General features: G+C 37.2%; 1 protein-coding gene across 3 annotated transcripts in view; it reads left to right on the forward strand.

Moving 5' to 3' along the window:
* The window catches only part of Hdac8 (histone deacetylase 8), a 246,386-nt gene that overhangs the window by 104,477 nt on the left and 120,059 nt on the right, over positions 1–21,850 (forward strand). Inside the window, exon 9 of one of the 3 annotated variants that reach the window (XM_008855551.3) lies at positions 2,819–2,913. The exons of the other annotated variants lie outside the window; for them this stretch is intronic. Coding sequence (XP_008853773.1) covers positions 2,819–2,913 — 95 coding nt within the window. The remainder of the gene's footprint in view (positions 1–2,818; positions 2,914–21,850) is intronic. 3 annotated transcript variants of the gene reach the window in all.

The raw sequence follows: 21,850 nt of genomic DNA on the forward strand, positions 1-21,850 counted from the left end.
CTCTTCTGACCTCCGCGGCATTGCATGACATGGGTGCACTCACATACATGCAGACAATACATTCATACACAAAAACTAAAAATTATAAATAAAATATAAAAAAAGAAAACAAAATCACATTTGAGAAATGTACCACTGAAATTCTAACTCTACTGGTGTGTAAATAGTAAATATGTGAATTAATTATCTAAGCTGAATTCAAAAGTTTCTCTTCTCACTAAAGCATGTTTTTGTTATAATGAAGCAAAATTGAGAGAGCCAAAGAATCTCTTGAGCATTCTTGCTTCTCACATACTAATATTTACATTACTTAACCAACAGAAAGCTGAGTCTATTGGTTAGAAGCATTAATGTATTTAAAAAGAAAACCTTATACAACCTCACCTACCTTTGTAGATACATTGCTTAGGATCTTCTGTCTCTCTACCTGTCACAATTTTTATTTCATTGGATGAATAAATTCGTGTGTTAAAATGTGGCCAAGAGAACTTGCAAAGAATAAGAGGCCACACAGAGTGCTTATTTCTGAATAGGACTCCTATATCACACCTCCGCCTCTCAAGACTCAGAGGTCATTGCAGAAGAGAGGCTGAACGATTGTAAGAGCTAGAGGTGGTGGATGACCACAAGAAAACAGTTTTCCAGACACCTGGGCAATTACTCATGTGATTTCACAGCAACAGTGATACCATGGACAGAACCCACGTGAGCTCAAGCCAGACAAAAATCCCAGCATAGAAGTGGGGAATGGTTAAGAAGCCTAAACTCTTGCTGAGGAACTCTTGGCAACGGATAACTACTGGATAAAGGAGAGTCATTTTCTTTAAGGGTGTGATGCTGAGTAAACTAAGCAAGCTCCAGTGGATGGACCCACACCAAAGAATATTTGGGGACACAAATTTAACTTGATGGATATATATATCATGGATGGAGATTAGATAGATGATAGATAGATAGATAGATAGATAGATAGATAGATAGATAGATAGATAGATAGATAGATAGTAACATGCCTATAATCCTGCACTTGGCAAGTGGAGTCAAGAGGATCAGGAATTGAAGGCTAGCCTGGGCTACATAAGACTTTGTCTCAAAAAGAACAAAAAATGCATACATGGTAGGCAAGCTAATTGTTTTATCAATGTGTTGTAAAATACAAGTGAAGGTAAATTCTGGGAAGGTCTTTTATACACAAGTGAGCATGCAGCACAAGTCCTTTGACATCCTCAAACCCCAGAGGAATCAAAATTAAAAGTGCTTATAAGAGACAACCTCTTATGAAAAGCGGGCAACACATTTATTAACTTCAGTTCCAGAAAAAGATAAAACTGATAAGGAGTGCATGGCATATTACTTTCCTTAACAACACTAAGGATAATGATTATGATACAAGTCCAGCTAAGAAGAAAAAGACCTTTCTACAACAGATATCTGTGAGAATTTAGTTTCTATTTCAGGCTATAGTCTTCACTTGAAGAACATATTAGCATTCACTAAAGCATATTTGTTTCCAACCCAAAGCTTTAGCTTTATATGTAAGTATAACTCTTTCCATGCAATATGTGCATTCCTGAAAATGCCTGTGCATAAGTGATTTTTTTGCAAATCAAATCATATTATGTGTATACTAGAGCTAGTACACTCCTTAAGCAAAGCCTATAGTGATTCTTTTTTAAATTAAATAACTATACCAAATATCTTATAGACTTATTTCTATGCCAGGGATGTTTAAAGTAATATTTGTACTATATAACTGAAATTCTCAATTCTTATTAACACATAGACGATAAGTAGAGATGGCCATGTCCCCAGAATTTAGTGGACCCCACTGAGGCCTGAAAGACACACTCCAGAAACCCTAGCATCACAACCTTTCAAATAGTAGAAAAACTTAAGGAAAGGGTGATCACATCCTAGTTTATACTTGTTATCCCAGTGTAATTATTAATAGTGTCTTCCTTTGCTCTTAAAAGCATATAATTTTGGGTGATAATATATATGGTCATCCTACCTAAAATAGACCAGATTTTATTTCCCTTAGGCTTTTCTGAGGTTAGGAAATCGTTTCATTTTACCGTTATACTCTTGGAATTTAGCTAAAGGCCAATGTTCTAATGCTTGCATGGCAAAGCATATCCATTCAGCACAAAAATATGCTGATTAGCCAGTATATTATAGCTGCTGGGTGACTGTGACAGGACCTGATTAGTTGGGTCAGGGTGTCATTCAATGGTCCCTTCCTCATCTCACTCTCTTTGATCTTTGCCACCAGGCCTGTGTTTTGTGGTGAAAAGGAATGCTGATGTTAAAAGAAGGAAGTCCGTTTCTGTCAGCACTTTCCTTTTCTCTTCCCTGGATGCCTTTAAGACTAAATCTGCCAATAGCTTTAAAATACAAATCGCATCCAATAGTCACTTTTTAGAACTGTTGCAAAATTTATCCAAGAAACCCTTACACTGGATAGGTCACCTCTAGACATCTAGGTTCCAGGGTTCTAGGTCTTGTTCGTGTCTCTTGGTAGAACTGAGGAGCTTGGCTTCCGCAGGTGCATATTTGCTGGGAGATGAGAACCTCTTTAATCTCTTTTTCCCTTGAAATTGCCAGTTCCACTCTGTACATGATCTGACTGGTCCTCTAAAGTTTGCCTCCTAAATGATTTGCAAATATCATCAAGGGATGTTTAAGTAGGATTCTACAAGTTGGAGTTGTCTTTTTAGCCCTTTTATTAAAACATTTTTCTCTCCTTCCTTACCCCCCTTCCCTCTCCTGTTGTTTTGTGACTATTCTTTCCTAACTTCACAATTCTTGATGGCGATAGGAGGCTATAACCTTGCCAACACGGCTCGTTGCTGGACATACTTGACCGGGGTCATCCTAGGGAAAACACTATCCTCTGAGATCCCAGATCATGAGGTAAGTAAGGCTCTGACAAGTCCTCTCTTCTTTAAGGGGAAGAGCTGAGTCATTCCACCTAATCAAAATCACGTCCTCACCACTCAATACCGTTTTGTTGAGAGATACTTCAATAACAATAACACACTGTCTTGGCAGAATAGTGGACTCTTGTTCCAAAATAGCCAAGACCTTCTGCCTTTTTTTTTTAACAAAAGCTCTCAAAGGCCAACCAACTTTAATTTCTCAATTAATTACAGAGACTGTGGGAAGGGGTCACCTGTTCACACAAAGAACTCTTTGGAATATGTGCATATTTTCAACCCCTAGCCTCAAACGGAACAGGATTTGTTTTTAAATATATAAGCTAAGCTTTTATCTGGTTTTAGGGGTACCATAGGTGATATGTGGCATATGTTCTTCTGCTTTCTCAGTTGTCTTTGACTAACATAAAATTCAAGAAACATAACCACTAAGAAAGCCAGGTCTCGTGTTTTCCAGCTATTAGTGACCCACAGAGATTGAGGGAGAATGCAAATTGTGCAATGTGTCGCTTGAAGCCTTGCCATTTTCTGTAGTCATATGAGATGGGCTTTACAAAGCAAAGATGTCTGTTCTAGTTTTCCCAAAACAAGTAATGAAAGCTATCTGGAACCTATGAGTGTGCTGATAATCACTAATTCGAAGGTGTACCCCTTTCATTCCCACCCACCTCCACCCCTGGCAGGAAGCATGTTATCACCAATCAGGATGTAGCCATAGACTTTAGACTGTGTGATTTAAAATAACAAATCAGTACATGCAACCCCACCTTTTCAAGCTATTTCCCAAGGATGAGGGATTGTGCTTTTCTTGTGATATTATGATTTCTGCCAAATGTATTGCTGTATATTTGAGGGCATTATGCATTGTAAAGTCACTATTATTTTTTAAAAATTAGAAGCAACTTAAACTAATTTGCTTCCAATTTTCTTCTAACCATAGGTGAGGTATAATATGTAACTCAGAAAAACCACTCAATATGTCTAGAATACAAATAGAAGGCACACTATAATTTGAGACAATTTGCTAGTGTCAGGGTTAATGGAAGTCTCTTTTCTTGACTTGACTTACCTTTATTCAGTATTTGGAAGCTTAATGAAATATAAAGGTAAGTGCCGTGAACAAATGTAATTGCTGTTATTGCTGTGGGAATATCTCAGATTGCATTGTAATTTAAAGCACTGGGACTTTAAAAACTGATCAAGTTATGTCAGAAAGCGATTGTAAGCTCTAGAAGTCTGAACTGAGAGTGTTCTGTTGCTCAGAAACAAAAACAAATCTAATGATTCATCTGTATTAAAAGAATGATAAAATTTTAATAAATACGAATATCGCCTCTGGTACCTGGAGAAGCTATTCATGTGAACAGATGTAGGCTTGGCCTTATAGATTGAGATGCTCTGACTTTATATGGACTTTCTGCAAGATTAAACAAGATATAATGCATGTCAAGTGCCTGAGACACAGTTCTTGGCACCTAATAGACACTTTGGAAATGCAAGTTCTTACTTCCCCTTTGCATGTTCCTCGCTTCTTATACCAAGACATTTATGACTCTGTCATTCATAAATTTGTCCAAACCCTTTGTGAATCCCTTCTGTCATATTCTTCTGGTATCAGAGATGTGAGTCATCCAAGAAGGAACAAAGAAGAAAATTGAAATGACAGTCTTCAGGTACAGTGAAATGAAAATTACCAAAAATAGACTACACAGTCTGAAGGCATATATAAGTTTTGTGTCACAATATACAGTTGCACACAAATATCGTTGTGGTTCTCTGCAATCGGATCAACAAATGGTAGATCAAAAAATATTTGCTGTACATCCATTACATGCTACAAACTATACTATGCTCAGTGTCTTGGAAGATGAAAAGGTCCGTAAGACCTCATCCCCTGTCTCATGTGGCTGGAGAGGAAGACTGGTACATGGAGAGCTGTGCTAAAGCACAGATAGCTATAGTGCAGAGCAGAGTAAGAGCCATAAGTCAGGCATGGTCACATACCTGTTCTCTCAGCATTCTGGACGCTGAGGCAGGAACAGTGTGAGTTTGAAGCCAGCCTGAGCTAGATAGCAAGTTCCAGGCCAGGCTAAGCTATGTAGAGAGGCCTTGTCACCCCCCAAAAAAGTAACCATAAGGTAGTAGGAACAGTGACAATGGAGATATGCATGAAATATGAAGGGACTACAAAGGAGAGCAAAAAATACCCTTCCCTCCATAAGCTGAAAATGTAATTGAGAAATACAGTCAGCACAGTCACAAGGTCAAGATATTGCAACAGTCCACTATGGCCAGGCTGACCTCCTCACTATCTCTGCTTTCATTCTTGAACTTTTGTTCTTCCATCTCCTAGGATAATAATCCGCCTCCTCCAAATGCCCTTTCCCCACTTCTCTGCTGCTGTCTCAGGTCTACCTGTAAGCCCTGTGCCTTTCAAAACCCTTTAACCTAAATCTAGCAAGCCCCTTTGGGCTCTTCCCATATTCCCTCATTCACTTAACAACGATTCATCAGGCCTCTACTACTTGCCAGGACGTTTTCAGATCTAGATTCAGAAATACAAAGACAAGCAGGATAAATCCAGTGTCCTCAAAAATATTACCCTCTAATTAATACAACAAAGAAAGCAATGTGTTCAAATCCAGGACAGATGAGGAGCAAAGGGAACTCTTTCAACAAAACTTTGAACTAAACTGAGAGTAGTGGTGCATATTTGTAAACTTAGCACACTCAGGAGGTTGAGACAGGAGGATCATAAGTTCAAGACCAGCCTGAGCTACCTATATAGCAAGTTCCAGGTCAAGCTGGATGACAAAGTGAGACCTTGTTTAAAAAAACAAAACAAAACAAAACAAAAAACGGCAAGTTTGAACTGAATCATCAAGATTAAAACTTTGGTGGCACACACCTTTAATCCTAGCACTCGGAAGGCAGAGGCAGGCAGATCTCTGTGAGTTCAAGGTCAGACTGGTCTACATAGTGAGTTCTAGGAAGCTGGGGCTACAGGGAGACCATGTCTCAAGAAGACCAAAGAAAAAAAGATTGTTACATGAAAAATGGGAAGGTCTATATAGTACACATAGAGAATAGAAGTTGGAAAGGATCAGTAAGAAATGTGCTATGTGTGTAACACAGTGGATATAAAAAAAGTAGGAATACTTAGGGCTTTAGTGGAAATTGGGACCAGATCATGAAGAGCCTTGAATGCTGCACTGGTGAATTTATACTTTTTTAAAAATGATTTAAAAAAATTTTTAATCTATTTTTATTTTATGTGTATGAATGTTTAGCTTGCATGTATCTCAGGGTACCATGTGTATACAATGCTCATGGAGGCCAGAAGAGGGCATCAGATCCCCTGGAACTGGCATTATGGATGGTTGTTAGCTGCCATATGGGTGGTGGGAACCAAAGCCAGGTCCTTTGCAAGAGCAACCAATGCTCTTAAATGCTCAGCCATCTCTCCAGTCCTACTTTTTTTCTATGGAAAAAGATGAACTTTAGTTTTTAGAAAGCTTACTTGATGGAAATGGGAGAGAGAGATTGCAAAGGCAATAAACTTAAAAAGTCATACAGCTATTCAAAGGTTCAAGTATACTACAACATTTAATCAAAATGTTTGTGACCAGGAGTATTGCATATTTGGGATTTTTTGAGGTTTTGGAATAGTTGTATATAAATAATGCAATATCTTGGGGGTGGAACCTGAGTCTAAACACCAAATTCATTATGTTTCCTATATACCTCCTACAAACTTGAAGATAATTTTACAGAATATTTAAATCATTTTATGCATGAAACAGTATGAGGTAGGACATTACCACTTCTGGTATCAGATCAACACTCAAGTTTTGGATTTGGGAGCATTTCATACTTCAGATTTTCAGATTAAGGATGCTCATCCTTTACCATTTTTCTGATTATCTGTGTTTTGATTGTCTTTATTACCTTTCTGCTTGGCAGTATGTTAAGCATCTACCTAGCTGGCATTCCTTTGTTAAATAAACAACTGAATAAATGGATATTCAAATAACATGGCTCAGCATTCATATTGAAAGACTTCTTTTTTTAAGATGGGAGAAATGGAAATACAATAGTCTCCCTGGGAGCTTAAGTCAACCCTAATAGCAACTTCCTATCCTTTGCAAGAAGTGCTACATATCACATACATAGAAATGGGTCTTTTCTGAGGAAAATTCTAGATTGATATGCAGGGAAAGGATCTGAAAAGGCAAGCCAGTACAGATACTAGAAGCATTTAGGAGCAGGTCTTCAAGCATAGCCCTCATGAAATACAAAACTGGTGATTCCGTTAAAGCCAGTGACTGGGGCGTTGGCCTCAGCCTAGGAATTGGGAAGCCAGGTTGGTCAGCCAAACATAGAGTCATGACCCCAGCTGGAAAAGCTTTAGAGGAATGGAGCATGCATGTATGCTTAGCCCCAGTAACTACCATAAGGAAAGCCCAAACATGACATGAACCCATAAAGAGGCCAGCACATGGCTAAGCAGCACAATCACCTGCCATGTTATATGGAAGAATGGTCCTGTAATCTTGTAATACTATTTAGATCCCAGGATCTAAGTAGTGTAAAGTGGTTTAATGTACAGGTCGAACACTTATAATCCAAAAATCTGAAATAACTTTAAATTTTTTCAAATTTATTTTTATGTGTATGACTATTTTGCCTATACACATGTAAGTACACCTGTGTCATACAATACCTACAAAAGCCAGGAAAGAGCATCAGATTCCCTGGAACTGAGGTTATGAATGGTTATTAGCTGCCATGTGGGTGCTGGGAACCAAACCTGGATCATCTGCAAGAGCAGCCAGTGCCCTTAACTACTGAGCCATCTCTCCAGCCCTGGAATAACTTTTTGAGCACCAGCTTAATAATCATAATCACCAGGTTTACTAACAAAAATATTCTAAGGAACCAGAATGCTTTTGAGAAACTGATTAGGTAAACTATATCTCATTCATATTAAGAAATATGTGTGTCCATTAAAAGAAATTAAGTAGGGGGGCTGGAGAGATGGCTCAGTGATTAAGAGCATTGGCTGTTCTTGCAGAGGATCCGGGTTTGATTCCCAGCTCCCACATGATGACTAACAACCATCTATAATTCCCGTTACAGGGGCTCCAACACCCTCTTCTGACCTCCGCAGGCATTGCACAACATGGGTGCACTCTATCATACATGCAGGCAATACACTCATACACATAAAATTAAAACAATAAATTAAGAAAAAAGAAATTGGATTCATATACAAAGTATATTATGTAAAAGTTTTATGGTGTAATCCACTGAATTTATATGGCCTTATTTGTGAGGAATAATGTCTTAATAATATTTAATTTTTCAACCCACGAACTTACTATATCCTTCCATTTACCTATATGTTCTTTTTAAACATTTTTTATTTATTACCTAGGGTTATTGTGTCTTGAGGAATGTTGGCCTATTGTTTTCTTGTAATGTATTCATCTGGTTTTTATATCAGGACAATGTCAATCTTATAAAATTACTTAAGAGAAATATCACCTCCTCTTCTGTTTTCTGAAAGAGTTTGTGTAGAATGGATACTATGGCTTCCTGAAGTGTTTGATAGAATTCACTGACTTTGAAAACCTTTAAGCCTAGTGCTGGGATTAAAGGCATGTGCCACCACGCCTGGTTTGATTCTTTAATATCTATAGGATCTGTAGTGATATCTCTTCATTCATAATATTAATGACTTTTCTATTTTCTTTATTATTTTAATTCACGATCTATGGATTTTATTGATGTGTTTTTATCTTTTTCTTTTATTTTTTAATTGTGTGTATACATATTTATGGGAGGGGTGTACATGAATGCATACACAAATGAATGTGGAGCTCAGAGATCAACATTGTGCGTCTTCCTCAATTGCTCTCCATTTTATTTTTTTGAGACAGGGTGTCTCACTGAACCTGAAGCGCACCAACTGGCTAGACTGGCTGGCCAGCAAGCCCCAGGGATCCTCCTGTCTCTGCCTCCCCAGAGCTGGAATTGTAGGCATGTAATGGCTTTTACATGCATGTTAGGGATCAAGCACAAGTCTTCATGTTTGCATGGCAAGCACTTTACCAGCTAAGCCATCCAGCTTCTGTGTTTTGTGTGCTTGACCGGGTCTCATATAGTCTACGCTAGCCTAGAACTCGATATGTAGCTGAGAATGAACTTGAATTCCTCACCCTCCTGCCTCTACCTCCTGAGTTGTGGGATTATAGTTGTGCACCACATGCCAGACTTGTAGTGAATTTTTTTTCAGAGAACCAGCTTTAGTTTAGTTTCATAGACATTTTTCTCTTCTACTTTCTTATTTGTGCTCATGTCTGTTATTTGCTTCCTCGTGCTTTGTGTTTTCTTTAGCTCATTTATAGTTTCTTGTGCTAGAAACTTAGTTCACTGATATTTTTCAGACTTTTTTCTTTTCTAATATGAGCACTTTAAAGTATAAATGTCTATCTAAGCATTGCTTTAGCTACATCTAACAGATTTTGATGCATTTTAAAATGTTTATATGGTGGTACAAAATATTTCCTCCTTTAGCAGATCGATTATTTTAAAATGTAGAGGTTTTATTTTTAATTCACTGCCAAATATTTGAGGGCTTTTCCAGATATTTTAATTTTTAATTTAATTTTCTTGTGGAGAGAACATAGTCTGTATTTCAGTCCTTTTATAGTTTTTTAAATTTTTATGGACAGTGTATGATTTATCTTAGAAACTATTTAATATAGAATCTGCAAAGAATGTGTTTTCTGTTATTGAACGACTTTTCCATCACTATCAGTGAAGTCGGATTGACTGAGAATATTGCTCATATTTTCTATATCACTACTGATTTTCCAATTCTTGTTCTGTCAGTTGCTAAGAGAGTTGAAATCTCCATTCATGATTCTGGATTTAGCTATCTTTAAGTTCTATCACTTTGGGTTTCATATACTTTTAAAGGTTTGTTATTACATGCATACACACTGAGGGTGCTATGTCTTCTTGATGAATTGACTCCTTTATTATTGTAAGACATCCCTCTTTACCTCTGGTTATCTTCAATGTTCTGAATCCTACTTCGTCCAATTTAATATTGTCAAGTATTTCCTTATTATTGTTTGTATAATCTTTTTCTTTTTTACTTTTTAAAAAGATTTCATTTACTCTTATTTTATGTACATGAGTTTTTTGCCTGTAAGTATGTAAGTGCACCACATATGTGCCTAGTACCTATACATCTGCTGGAACTGGAGTTAAGAATGGATGTTAGCTACCTTGTAGTTTCTAGGAACCAAATCGTAGTTATCTGGAAGCATAGAAAGTGCTCTTAACCACTGAGTCACCTCTCTAACCCTATCAACTTTTACTTTTAGCCTATTAATTTCTTGATGTGTATAGTGGATTGTTATGGACAACATATAGTTGTGTGATGCTTTCCTATCAAGTATGACAATTTCTGTCTTTTAGTTGTAGTACTTGGACCTACTACATTGCTATATTTAGGCTTGCATCCATTTCCTACTTGTGTTCTACTTGTGTCATCTGTTCTTTGTCTTTTTTTAAGTAAACAATTTGAGGGGGGTTCATGGTGCCAGAGATGGAACCCAGGACCTTGTGCATGCTAAGCAAAGACTCTACCATTGAGCTACATGCCTAGCCTCAAATGCTTTTTATTAGGATTCCATTGATAAAATGAAATTACTTGCTAATTAGCTATAACCCTGTTTTGTTTTTTGTGGTTGATATGGGTTTTACAGCATGAATTTTTAATATTATATTTTATTTATTTTGCATGTATATGTGTTTATGTCTGTAGGTGTGGTATGTCATGGTGCATGTATAGAAGTCAGAGGACAACTTACAAGAGTAGGTTCTCCCCTTTCACCATGTAAGCCCCAGGGCTCTAACTCAGGTAGTCAGGCTTGGCAGCAAGTGCCTTTTTATGCTGAGCCATCTTACCAGCCCTAGCATGAATTTTGAATTTGGAGTTAATATTCAAATAGCACTCTTACTTTACATACAGTGCCTTTACAGCAATGTTCTTCCATTTCTCTCTTTTTTTTCTGTTACTGTAGTCACACATTTCCTTTCTAAGTGCTGTAAATGCCTTGACGCATTGTTATTGTTTTTGCTTTAGATGGTCAATTACATTTTTATTTTAAAATATTTACTAGCTTACTTTAAATAAGAACAGTAAATTCAATCTGTCCTACCATAAATAGTATGTTTAGACACAAAGAAATTCCATGAGAAAATGCTGTGTTTAGAGACTTCTGCTCAACTCTTTGATGCCTGACATAGTAGGTGACAGCTGACTTATCATACTTTTCAGTGTATGTGGATACTGTTTTAAAGCATATGACAAAAATTAGTGTCACACAGATGTAGTCAGAAGAAGAAATGTTTTAATAGCCTTTTTTAGATATCATGTATATACCTTGAAACTACACCAGACTCTACAAAAGGCAGTTTTTTCAAGGGTAATGTAGTAAAGAATCTGAGATCATATGAGTGAAATTTTTATATACTGTTAGATTAAAATTCCATTGGTCATCTTGTATTTTGAATGATATTTGACCTAGCTTATATGTACTATTTGAACAATACTAGTTCACTAAGTTACACAAACATTTCAAATGTTCACAAATTTTTATGCACCATAAAAACATTGATCTCATCCCTGAATTCACTGGGTGGGGGGAAAGCTTAAGTTTTGAGAAACTGTCAAGCTCACAGTGGCAGAATTACGTTTTCAGAAATCATAGTTTTCACTCAGAAACCATGGATTTGTTACAACTGACAACAAATACATCAGTTGTTTACCATCAGATGATAGGCTCACTTCATTTTTGAGAAAACACTTGCCAGGTTTCCAAATATTTAATCATGCTCTATCCATCAGTTGTTCTTTTAAACAAAAGTAGTATTCCATGAAAAATGTGGCTAAACTCACAACTTCATCACAGATAAGTTTTACCTAAAGGCAAGTGTCATACTACAGTTTATACCAGAAGTACCTCGTGCATGCTTCCTAGTTTGTCACATAGAATACCAAATTCAGCATCAAGATTTAATAAAACTGATAATTTTTGTGCTTCAACAAAGACATTCTCAAGTGAAACTGGATTTGTTTTTAGTACGAGTGCATGGCAGAAAAGAATACAATAGCTTCTGGTATGCTTGATGCTGCTACCTCAGTCTCTACCATTGTGCCAGCAGTTTTACTCACCACTACTTTTGAACTCTCATGCAAGTATAAACAATGCTGTTCCAACATAAACCATGAGCTTCAAACAAGTTATTCAGTGCTTTGAATATTATAGCACCACTTCTGTTTGTTGCCAATCATTCACATAAAAGAAGGCCTTCTGCTAAGATTATTTAGTACTGATACCATGTGATACAAGCAAAACAGCAGATCAGGCTGCACTGTAGATGGTAAGATTATAAGGTTAAGAACACAAATCAGAAAATGAGATGCTAAGTCTCCATGTTTACAGCTAAATGTTTTGGTTAACAAGCTATTGTACCACTGAGAAAAAGCAGTGGTTTGAGTAGTTTCACTAACTTTTTATCTACTAGGCAGTGAATCAACCACCTAAGGTTTTATTGGCCTCTGAGCTGTAGCATGCTATTCTCCAATCAATGTCATTCAATGAGTTAACCAGAAGTGGCTTCAGAGGCTTTTTCAGTTCTACTTTGAAAAGTGGTAACATTTCTAGCATTTATTTATATATTTATTTATTTATTTATTGGCTTCTTTTTGATACTGGGTCTCACTATGTAGCCCTGACTGGCCTAAAACTTGTTATGTAGTATAGGCTGGCCTCAAACCTGTGTCAGCTCCTCCTACCTCTGTCTCATGTGCTACCATGACCAGCAATTTTTAGCTTAACAAGCTCATGATATCTACATTTAAAATACTCACTTCCTAGCCAGGCTAGTTCCTAGCTCATACCTGGAATTCCAGCATTCAGGAGGCTGAGGCAGGAGGACTGTCCCAAGTTCAAGGTCAGTCTGGGCTACCTAGCCCATTCTAGGCTATCCTGAACTAAGGAGTGAGACCCTGTTTCAAATACATATATTTATTCCTTTTCCTTATGAATGAATGGTCTGAAAATGATGCTATAACTAAAATGATGAGTTATTTTGAAACTATTCAAAAATACTGTTGCATAAGAAACTATATGGTAAATTAATGACATCTAAAAAGATAGCTTTAATCACATTTCCATTTATTTATAATTTCACCCGGTTTCTTTGAAGTAAATTCCTTCCTTCCATGAGTCAGACCCCTCACTGATGCTTCAGCTTCATCTTTTTCAGCTTCTATAAAAATAGATGTTGCAGCACTGGTTTGAGAAAGCAAGGCTTTTCATCTTCCTTTGTTAAGCCAACAACAGCACAGTAGGGTGACTTCAGTTCACAATAATTTATTATATATTTTTAAAGAACTAGAGGGAGGAATTTGAATCCTCTTACCACAAAGAAATGATAAATGTTTACAGGTTGCTAGATGCTAATTTCCTTGATTTGATCATTATACTTTCTGTACATGTATCAAATCATAACATCACTGTGCCTATAAATATATACAACTATTATCTTACAGTTAAATTTTTAATTAACATTTAAAAACATATTATATAAACAGTAATTAAAAGAATGTATTAATGTCTTTTTCTTTTAAAAAATATTTTTTACCATATAACTCAGCAATTACATTCCTGGGCATTGTTCCCAGAGAAATGAAAATTTACATCCACATAAACTATAAATGACTATGTAATTTTTTAAAGTCATGCCTTTAAATTTTTATTTATTTTTATTTTATGTGTATGAGTGTCTTGCCTACATATGTGGACTGCACACATGCAATATCTGCAGAAGCCAGAAAAAGATGTCAGTTCACCTTGAACTGGAGTTACAGAGAGTTGTTAGTTGCCGTGTGGGTGCTGGGAACTGAACCTAGGTCCTCTGCAAGAGCAACCAGTGCTCCTACCGCTGAGCCATCTCTCCAGCCCCAAGAATGTATAATTTTAACAGCTCAAATCAGAAACAACCCAAAAGTCTTGCAATGTATAAATGGTTAAATTATGATCTGCTTAAGCCATGGAATACTATTCAACAATAAAAAACAATGAACTATTGAGGCATGTAATAACTTGGATGAAGCTAAAGGGAGTTATGCTGTCAAAAAAATAGCCACTCCCAAAAGGTCACATGTAGCAATGCTGGAGGCTTCATAATACTTAACCTAAAATTGTACCTCAAAGCCATAGTAAAAAAAAAAAAACCAGCATTAAATTAGCACAAAAGTCGACACGTAGACCAATGGAATAAAATAGAGGACCCAGAAATAAACCCACATGGCTATAGATATCTAATCTTTGGCACAGGTGTCAAAAACCTACACTGGAAAAAAAAGGCTCTTCAATAAATGGTGCTGGGAAAGCCAGATATCCACATGTAAAAGAATGAACAGTTCTCAAAAGAATTGCAGAACTGGGGAGATAGCTCAGTCAGTAAAGTGCTTGTCACAAAAGCATGAGGACCTGAATTTGATCCCCAGTGCCCACATAAAAAGTCAAATGTGGCCAGGCATGGTGGTGCATGCCTTTAATCCCAGCACTCGGGAGCCAGGTCTTTGTGAGATAAAGGCCAGCCTGGTCTACATAACGAGTTTCAGGCCAGCCGGAGCTACAGGGAGAACCTGCCTCAAAAAGACAAAAAAAAAAAGCCAAGTATGGTGGTACAGGCTTATAATTCCAGTGCTGCAGAGGCAGAGGCCTCACTGGCTAGCCAGCCTTGCTTAATCAATGAGCAATGAGACCCAGGCCCCACTGAAAGATTCTTACTGGAAAAACAAGGTGCATACCTCCAGAAGAATGACACCCAAGATTGATCTCTGGCCTATACACACACATGCACAAGTACCCACACATGTGTGCATCTGAACATGCACACACAAGAAGAAATGTAAGTGTCCAATAGATAATTAAAAATTGTTTAATATCTTTAGCCATCACAGAAATGCAAATTAAAAGTTTTGAGATTCCATCTCACTCCAATCAGAATTGCTGCCATCAAGAAAACAATAGCAAATGTTGGTGAGAATGTGAGGAAAGAAGAACCCATATTCACTGCTGGTAGGGATGTACACTGGTGCAGTCACTATGGAAATCAGTATGGAGGTCCTCAGAAAACTGAAACTAGAACTACCATATGACCTAGATAGACCACCACTTTAACATGTACAGCCAAAAGACTAAATCAACATACCAGAGACAATGGCACACCCACATTTACAGTTGCTCAACCAGATGTCCGTCAATAGATGAATGCACAAAGAAAATGTGACATGTATACACAATGGAATTATATTCAGTTGTAAAAAAGAATGAAATTATGACATTTGCAGGAAAGTGGGTGGAACTAGAGATCTTTATGTGGCACCTGTCATATAGCAGTGTAACATAAAGGAGATCCCTGTGGGGGTAGATTCTGTATGCTGACTGTGGTGATGATTACATCAATTTATACACATGATAAAAATTACATTGGACTAAATATACTGGTTTTCTTTCAGTTTATCTATATCATTATATTTCGACCTTTTTTTGCAGGAATGGAACCCAGGGCCTCATTCTACCACTGAACTCTGTCATTATATTTGAAATGAGTTTCTTATTTCAGAATATAATTGAATCATATTCTTATTTTAATATATTCTGCCAATCTCTGTTTTTTAGTGTGTACATTTAGACCATATTTTAGAGTTGAGGAAATGAAGTTTTTAATTTTATCTTTATTACTATTTGTGTTGCACATAGGTATGTATGTGTGTGTGTATGTGTGCATGATGTGTATGTGGAGGTCAGAGGGCAACTTTGTAGAGTCAGTTCTCTCCTTCCACCTTTATGTGAGTTCCAGGAATTGAACTTAAGTCACCGAGCTTAGGCAAAAACCTTTACCTGCTGGGCCATCTTGCTAGCCTAAGAATGAGTTTTATTGGTACAGAATCTTCTAACTCACCAGGGGCCTGCTGTTTTCTACCATTTAAATTTTTTATTTATTATTTTTAATTTTTGTGTGTATTCATGTATTGCCTGCATGTAGGTAAGTGTACCCATGTCATGAAATGCCCGTGGAGGTCAGAAGAGGCCATCAGATCCCCTGGAACTGGAGTTACAGACAGTTATTAGCTGCCATGTGGGTGCTGGGATTCAAACCCAGGTCTTCTGCAAGAACAACCAGTGTTCTTAATTGCTGAGCCATCTCTCCAGCCCCTCTACCACTTATTTTTCATGTAGATGTTGACATGTCAGGGCTTAACTCTGCCATTTTATGTTTGTTTGTTTGTTTGTTTGTTTGTTTGTTTGTTTGTTTTGTTCTATTTCTTCCACCTGCCTTCATATATGCTATTTGGACAGTCTTAAAAGTATGTCATTTATTTATTAAAGTCAATTTGTATAGATATTGTAGAAATTAGTTTGGTTATTAGGTTATACAGATATAGCTTATTATGGTCTGTCTATATCATATTTAACCACTTTGAGTGAAGAAAACTTAATTCCCTTAATGTTCTTTTACCCTCCTCCCTTTATAACATAAAATAGTTTCCCTGTATCTATTGAAAATCATATCAGATAGTGCTATAATTTTTATTTCAACCATGAAACAAAATTTAGAAAACTCAATAAAGGAAATTTGTTGTATTTACCTGTATTTTGCTCCTTCTGTTTTGCTTTCTTTTTTCCATGTGCTCAAGTATTTCTTCTTTTGTATTTCCTTTCTATTCCTTAGAGGGTTACGATTTCCATTCTTTTAGGGTCTGCCAATAAGTTCTCTTTGTTTTTCTTCATCTGAAAGTGTCTTGATGTCCTTTTCCCTCTTACAGAGTATTTTCACTGGGTATAGAATTGTGGGTTGGCAGTGCTTTTGTTTCAGCACTTAGACTATGCCTTTTTTTTCTGGCATCCATGGTTTTGGAAGAGAAATTCACTCTCATTCAGATTATTATGCCCATATTGCAAGATTTCCCTCTAATTGTGCTCAAGATTTGTCTTCATCTGTTTTTTGTTGGGTTTTTTTTTTTACTACCTTCTTTCTTTCTCCTCTGAGACTCTGATATTCGTGTCCCACTGACCCGATTTTCTTTTTTCCGGTCTATTTTCTCTGTGTTGTTCAGATTATATAATATCTCCAGCTATGTGTTCAAGCCCGCCAATTTTTCTGTCATCTCCATTACTCTATTTAGCCCAACCAGTCTGTTTATTTGGGTTACTGTATTTTTCACCCACCACGTCAAATGCTTAAAATATGCTCTTACCCAGCGCCATTCCCTTATTTCGAGCTGAATTCTCTCTATTTCTTCCTGGTTTAGAATGTTCTCCTAAACTTTCAAGTAATTTATTATATGGGTTACTGTGATAGTAGTTCATTTTATCATTAAGAGAAGACAGGAGTCGAGCCTTATTTTTCATTATATACTTTTTGGTACCTTTTGAAGTCTTCCCATTGTATATGACTGTTTTTAAACGGTAAAGAACTATTTGTAATTAACCCTCCCCTTCATCAGCTCCCAGAAGGGATCTTAGTATCAATATGTACTAGGAAAATTGAACAACTTTTTAACAAAACCTATGCTTCAGTTTCTCCACCTATAAAATGTAGATTAGGAGCTGGAGAGATGGCTCAGCAGGTAAGAGCACTGGCTGCTCTTGAAGACCCAGGTTCGGTTCTCAGCACCCACTGGCGGCTAACAAATGTTTGTAACTGCAGTTCTAAGGGATCTGACACTCTCTTCTAATCCCTGAGGGTATTGTACAACATGGGTGCACTTACATACATGTAGGCAATACACTTATACATTGAAAATAAAAATAATAAATAAAATATTTTAAATAAATAAAATGTAGATTAATGTGAAGATTAAATGTGTTGACAAAAAAAGCATTTAGAACATTGGCTGATATATAGTAAGCACTCAATAAATATTAGAGTAGCTGGAAAGATAGCTCAGTCAGTAAAGTGTTTCCTATGCAAGCATGAGAACCTGAGTTCAGTTCCCAAGACCTATGTAAAAAGCCATGTGTAGTGGTGCACACTTGTAAGGTGGAGATAGGCGAATCCCAGGACTCACTAGCTAGCCATCCTAGTCTAATCAGTGAGCCCCAGGACCCAGTGAGAGACTCTGTCTCAAAAGACATGGTGGATGGCTCCTGAGGAATGACACCCAAGACTGACCTTCGGCGTGTGTGTGTGTGTGTCTGTCTGTCTGTCTGTGTGTCTGTGTGTGTCTGTGCCTGTGTACACAGAGATGCACATGCACATACATCTACACATACACACATCTACACAAAAATAAATTTTAGACATTATTATTGTTAATAAACACCAGTAAGCCAACCATGATGTCTATAATCTCAGCATTTAGGAGGCTGAGTGAAACAGAAGGATCGTGAGTTTGTGGCCAGCCTGAGTTTATAATGAAAGTTCAGGCCACCCTGAGCTACATAGTGAGGCTCTGTCTGAAAACAAACAAAAATACATGAGTAAAATTCCTCACAGCCAGGGGACCTGGTTCATCTTCTGCGTCAATGCTGAGACTTTGGTATCCAGTGAGTTCCTATGCAAGAAACTGAACATGGTGCTATATTGGATGCTTTATGGATTTACCCAAGCTCCCTTGCAAAAAACTGACAGCTCATAGAGTGCAACATTAAAAACATGTCTTACTGAAATATCCTGTTATGAATAGAGGTAACTATAAAGTAAAGACAAATGCTAGAAATTGAATATTTGAGTTTTATGTTTAACATAACAAGCATTCAGGAAATTACCCATTACAGAAAAACCTCATATACATAGGATTTAGGAACTATGAATGAGAAAAGAGCTCAATACTTATTTTTAAATTTTATTTTAGTGTATGTATGCATGCATGCACATACATGTGCATGATGGGGGGTATATTCCATGGCATACATGTGGAGCTCAGGTGACATCTTTGTCAAGTTGATTCTCTCCTATGTTTATGTAGGTTCTGGGCATCAGACTCAGACCATCAGGGTTATGTTACAAGTACTCTTACCCACTGAACCACCTTGCTGATCCTCTTAATATTAAGTAAAGAATATTTCCGTGATATATGTACACATGCTAGTTCCTTCATATATTAATGCATGTCTTTACATTCATGCCTCTCAGCAACCCTGGCAGGAAGGTATTATCCCTCATTTGCTGATGAAAAAAGTAACTCACCCAATATCAACTAATAAAATAGCTGTGCCACAACTAAAACCCAAAGCCATCAGATTTCTGGGCATATTCTGTTTTTCTCTATTTTCGGTGATAGGGTCCAGGATTTTGGTGTAAGGAATACATGGAAGAAAAAATAAATGTATACTGAATGTGTACTAATGGTTATACAATGTTCATTACTTCATTTAACTCTTAAAGCATTCTTTTATTCAGCCTCATAATAACCCTAGGAGAAGAAACAGAATGAACATTTCTTTTGAATCCAGTGTGTGCCCAATACTACACTGGAGCTTATATAAATTATCTCTCATGATCTTCTCACATCCCATTGAAATGTGTTATCCAGACAGCTAGAAAGAAGCTAATGTGAGCTTTTACCACATTTGCCTGCTGCTCGAGGCAGTTCTACAGGTCACCCCTCCAGGACACATATTTTTCCAGCATTTTATAGAACATGCATTTCATAGGATATGAAAATTTTAGGTACAGTCTCAACATGCAAAGATCTTTCTATGTCAGTATTTTTTGGCCTTTTGGGTGGTCCTGGACCCCTTTGAGAATCTCATGGCTCCTCTTCCCAAATAAGCGCTTATATCTACACAGTTTGGGTACAGTTTCACAGCATCCAGCAATTTTCTAAAGCACATCAATCGACTCTTTAACATTAGCAGAAACCTGCTCTGAAGAACATAAGTAAGTCTTAGTAAACAAACAGTAACAATGCTTATTAATGCTTTATTATTGAGCTTGAAAAGTCCTGGAGAGCACCGACACCTCTCACCAACCATTCTATTCTGTTTTGTAAAGTAGCTAATAATTATCCTTCTTTTCCTTTTTTTTCTGGCCAATACTGTTGACATTTCTGGCCATATAATGCTGAACGACATTCTTGGCATCTACACACTAGAGGTCAGTAGCACATTCTTTGCTTCCTCCTTTCAGATCTGACAACTGAGAATATCTCCAGACATTGCCAAATATCCAGGGGCAGGGCAAAGTTGCCCTCTGTTGAGAACTGCGGTCTTATAGTAATTATAATTGTCATTCTTGACTTACTCAGGAGCATAAAAGGCCTAAGTACCAGACTTTCTTAAACTATATATTTTTCTTGATTGACTCAGGTCTCCCATGAAAACTGTTCAGCTGCAATGAGCAAGGTAGAAAAAGCATCGCAACAATTAAATTGCTAGATAAACGTGTAAAGTTTGTTACCTAAAACAACAAAAGAAAGTTGATATAAGCTCTCCCCAACTGATTGATTTACTCAAAAAGTTATTTAGTCACTCAATGACTATTAAATGCTAAACATAGTGCCAAGTACTAGGAGTACAATAATGAACAGTGTAGACATGGTACCCACATTAGGGAACTTAAATCCAGTGAGGAAAGCATACTAAAGAACAAATAAAAAGTAAGTTTAAGAAATTCTGGGTGTGGACTGGAGAGATGGCTCAATGGTTAAGAACACTGGCTATTCTTGAAGAAGACCTGGGTTCGAATCCTGCACCCACATGGCAGCTAACAACCTCCGCAGGCATTGCCTAACACGGGTGCACTTACTTACATACAGGCAATACACGCATACACATAAAATAAAAATAAATATTTTTTAGAAAATTCTGGGTACCAGCAAGATGGCTCAGCAGGTAAAGGTACTTACTGCCAAGCCTGATAGATGACGTGAGTTAGTCCTTGGGACATGTGATGAAAGGAGAGTCGTGACTTCCACAAGCTGTCCTCTGACCTCCACATGTACACTGTGGCACACACACACACACACACACACACACACACACACACTGAATGAATAAGTAAATTTAATTTAAATGTTTCTAATTCTGAACTTCCATAAGTGTCATAAAGGAAAAAATAAGGAGCACAAACTAGCAAAAGGATTTATGTTGGGCAACTAGGCTAGGCCCGCTGAAGGTGTGACATTTAAAGATACAACTTGAAGACTGAGAGACAGCTAGGTTTAATAAAAGCGTAACTATAAGGCATATGATTTAAGCTGAGTGGATAACTGTGATGGTTAATCTTAATTGTCAACTTGAATGGATTTAGAATCACCATGGAAACACACCTCTAGATATATCTGTGAGGGTGTTTCCAGTAAGGTTTAAGTGAAGAGGTAAGATCCGCCCTGAATGTGGTTGGCACAGTCCCTTGGGTAAGTTACCAGACTGAATTAAAAGGAAAAGGTGAGCTTAGCACCAGCATTCAATTCTCTCTACTTCCTGACTAGATGCAATGTGACCAGCCACCTCATACTCCTGCTGCCATGCCTTCTCCACCATGAGACTATATCACTTAAGCTATGAGCCCAAACGAACCCTCCATTTCATTAAGTTGCTTCTGTCGGGTATTTTGTCACAGCAATGAAAAAAGTAACTAATACAGCAACCATGTCCACAGACACTGAGGCAAGAAAGAGCTTGTTGTATGCTGGGTACTGAACGAAAACCACTGTAGCTGTGGCTGGAGGATGAGTAACAAGAAATATGAACTAGAATAGAAAACAACCAGTCCCTGTGGGATCTGTAGGCCAGGCAAAGAGATAGGTCTCATTCTTAATACAGAGGGAAGCCACTGAATGCTTTTAACAGAATTAATACATGATTTAA

The sequence above is a fragment of the Nannospalax galili genome, unplaced genomic scaffold (genome assembly GCF_000622305.1).
Source record: "Nannospalax galili isolate Female #2095 unplaced genomic scaffold, S.galili_v1.0 scaffold747, whole genome shotgun sequence".
In the NCBI taxonomy this organism is placed as follows: Eukaryota; Metazoa; Chordata; class Mammalia; order Rodentia; family Spalacidae; genus Nannospalax; species Nannospalax galili.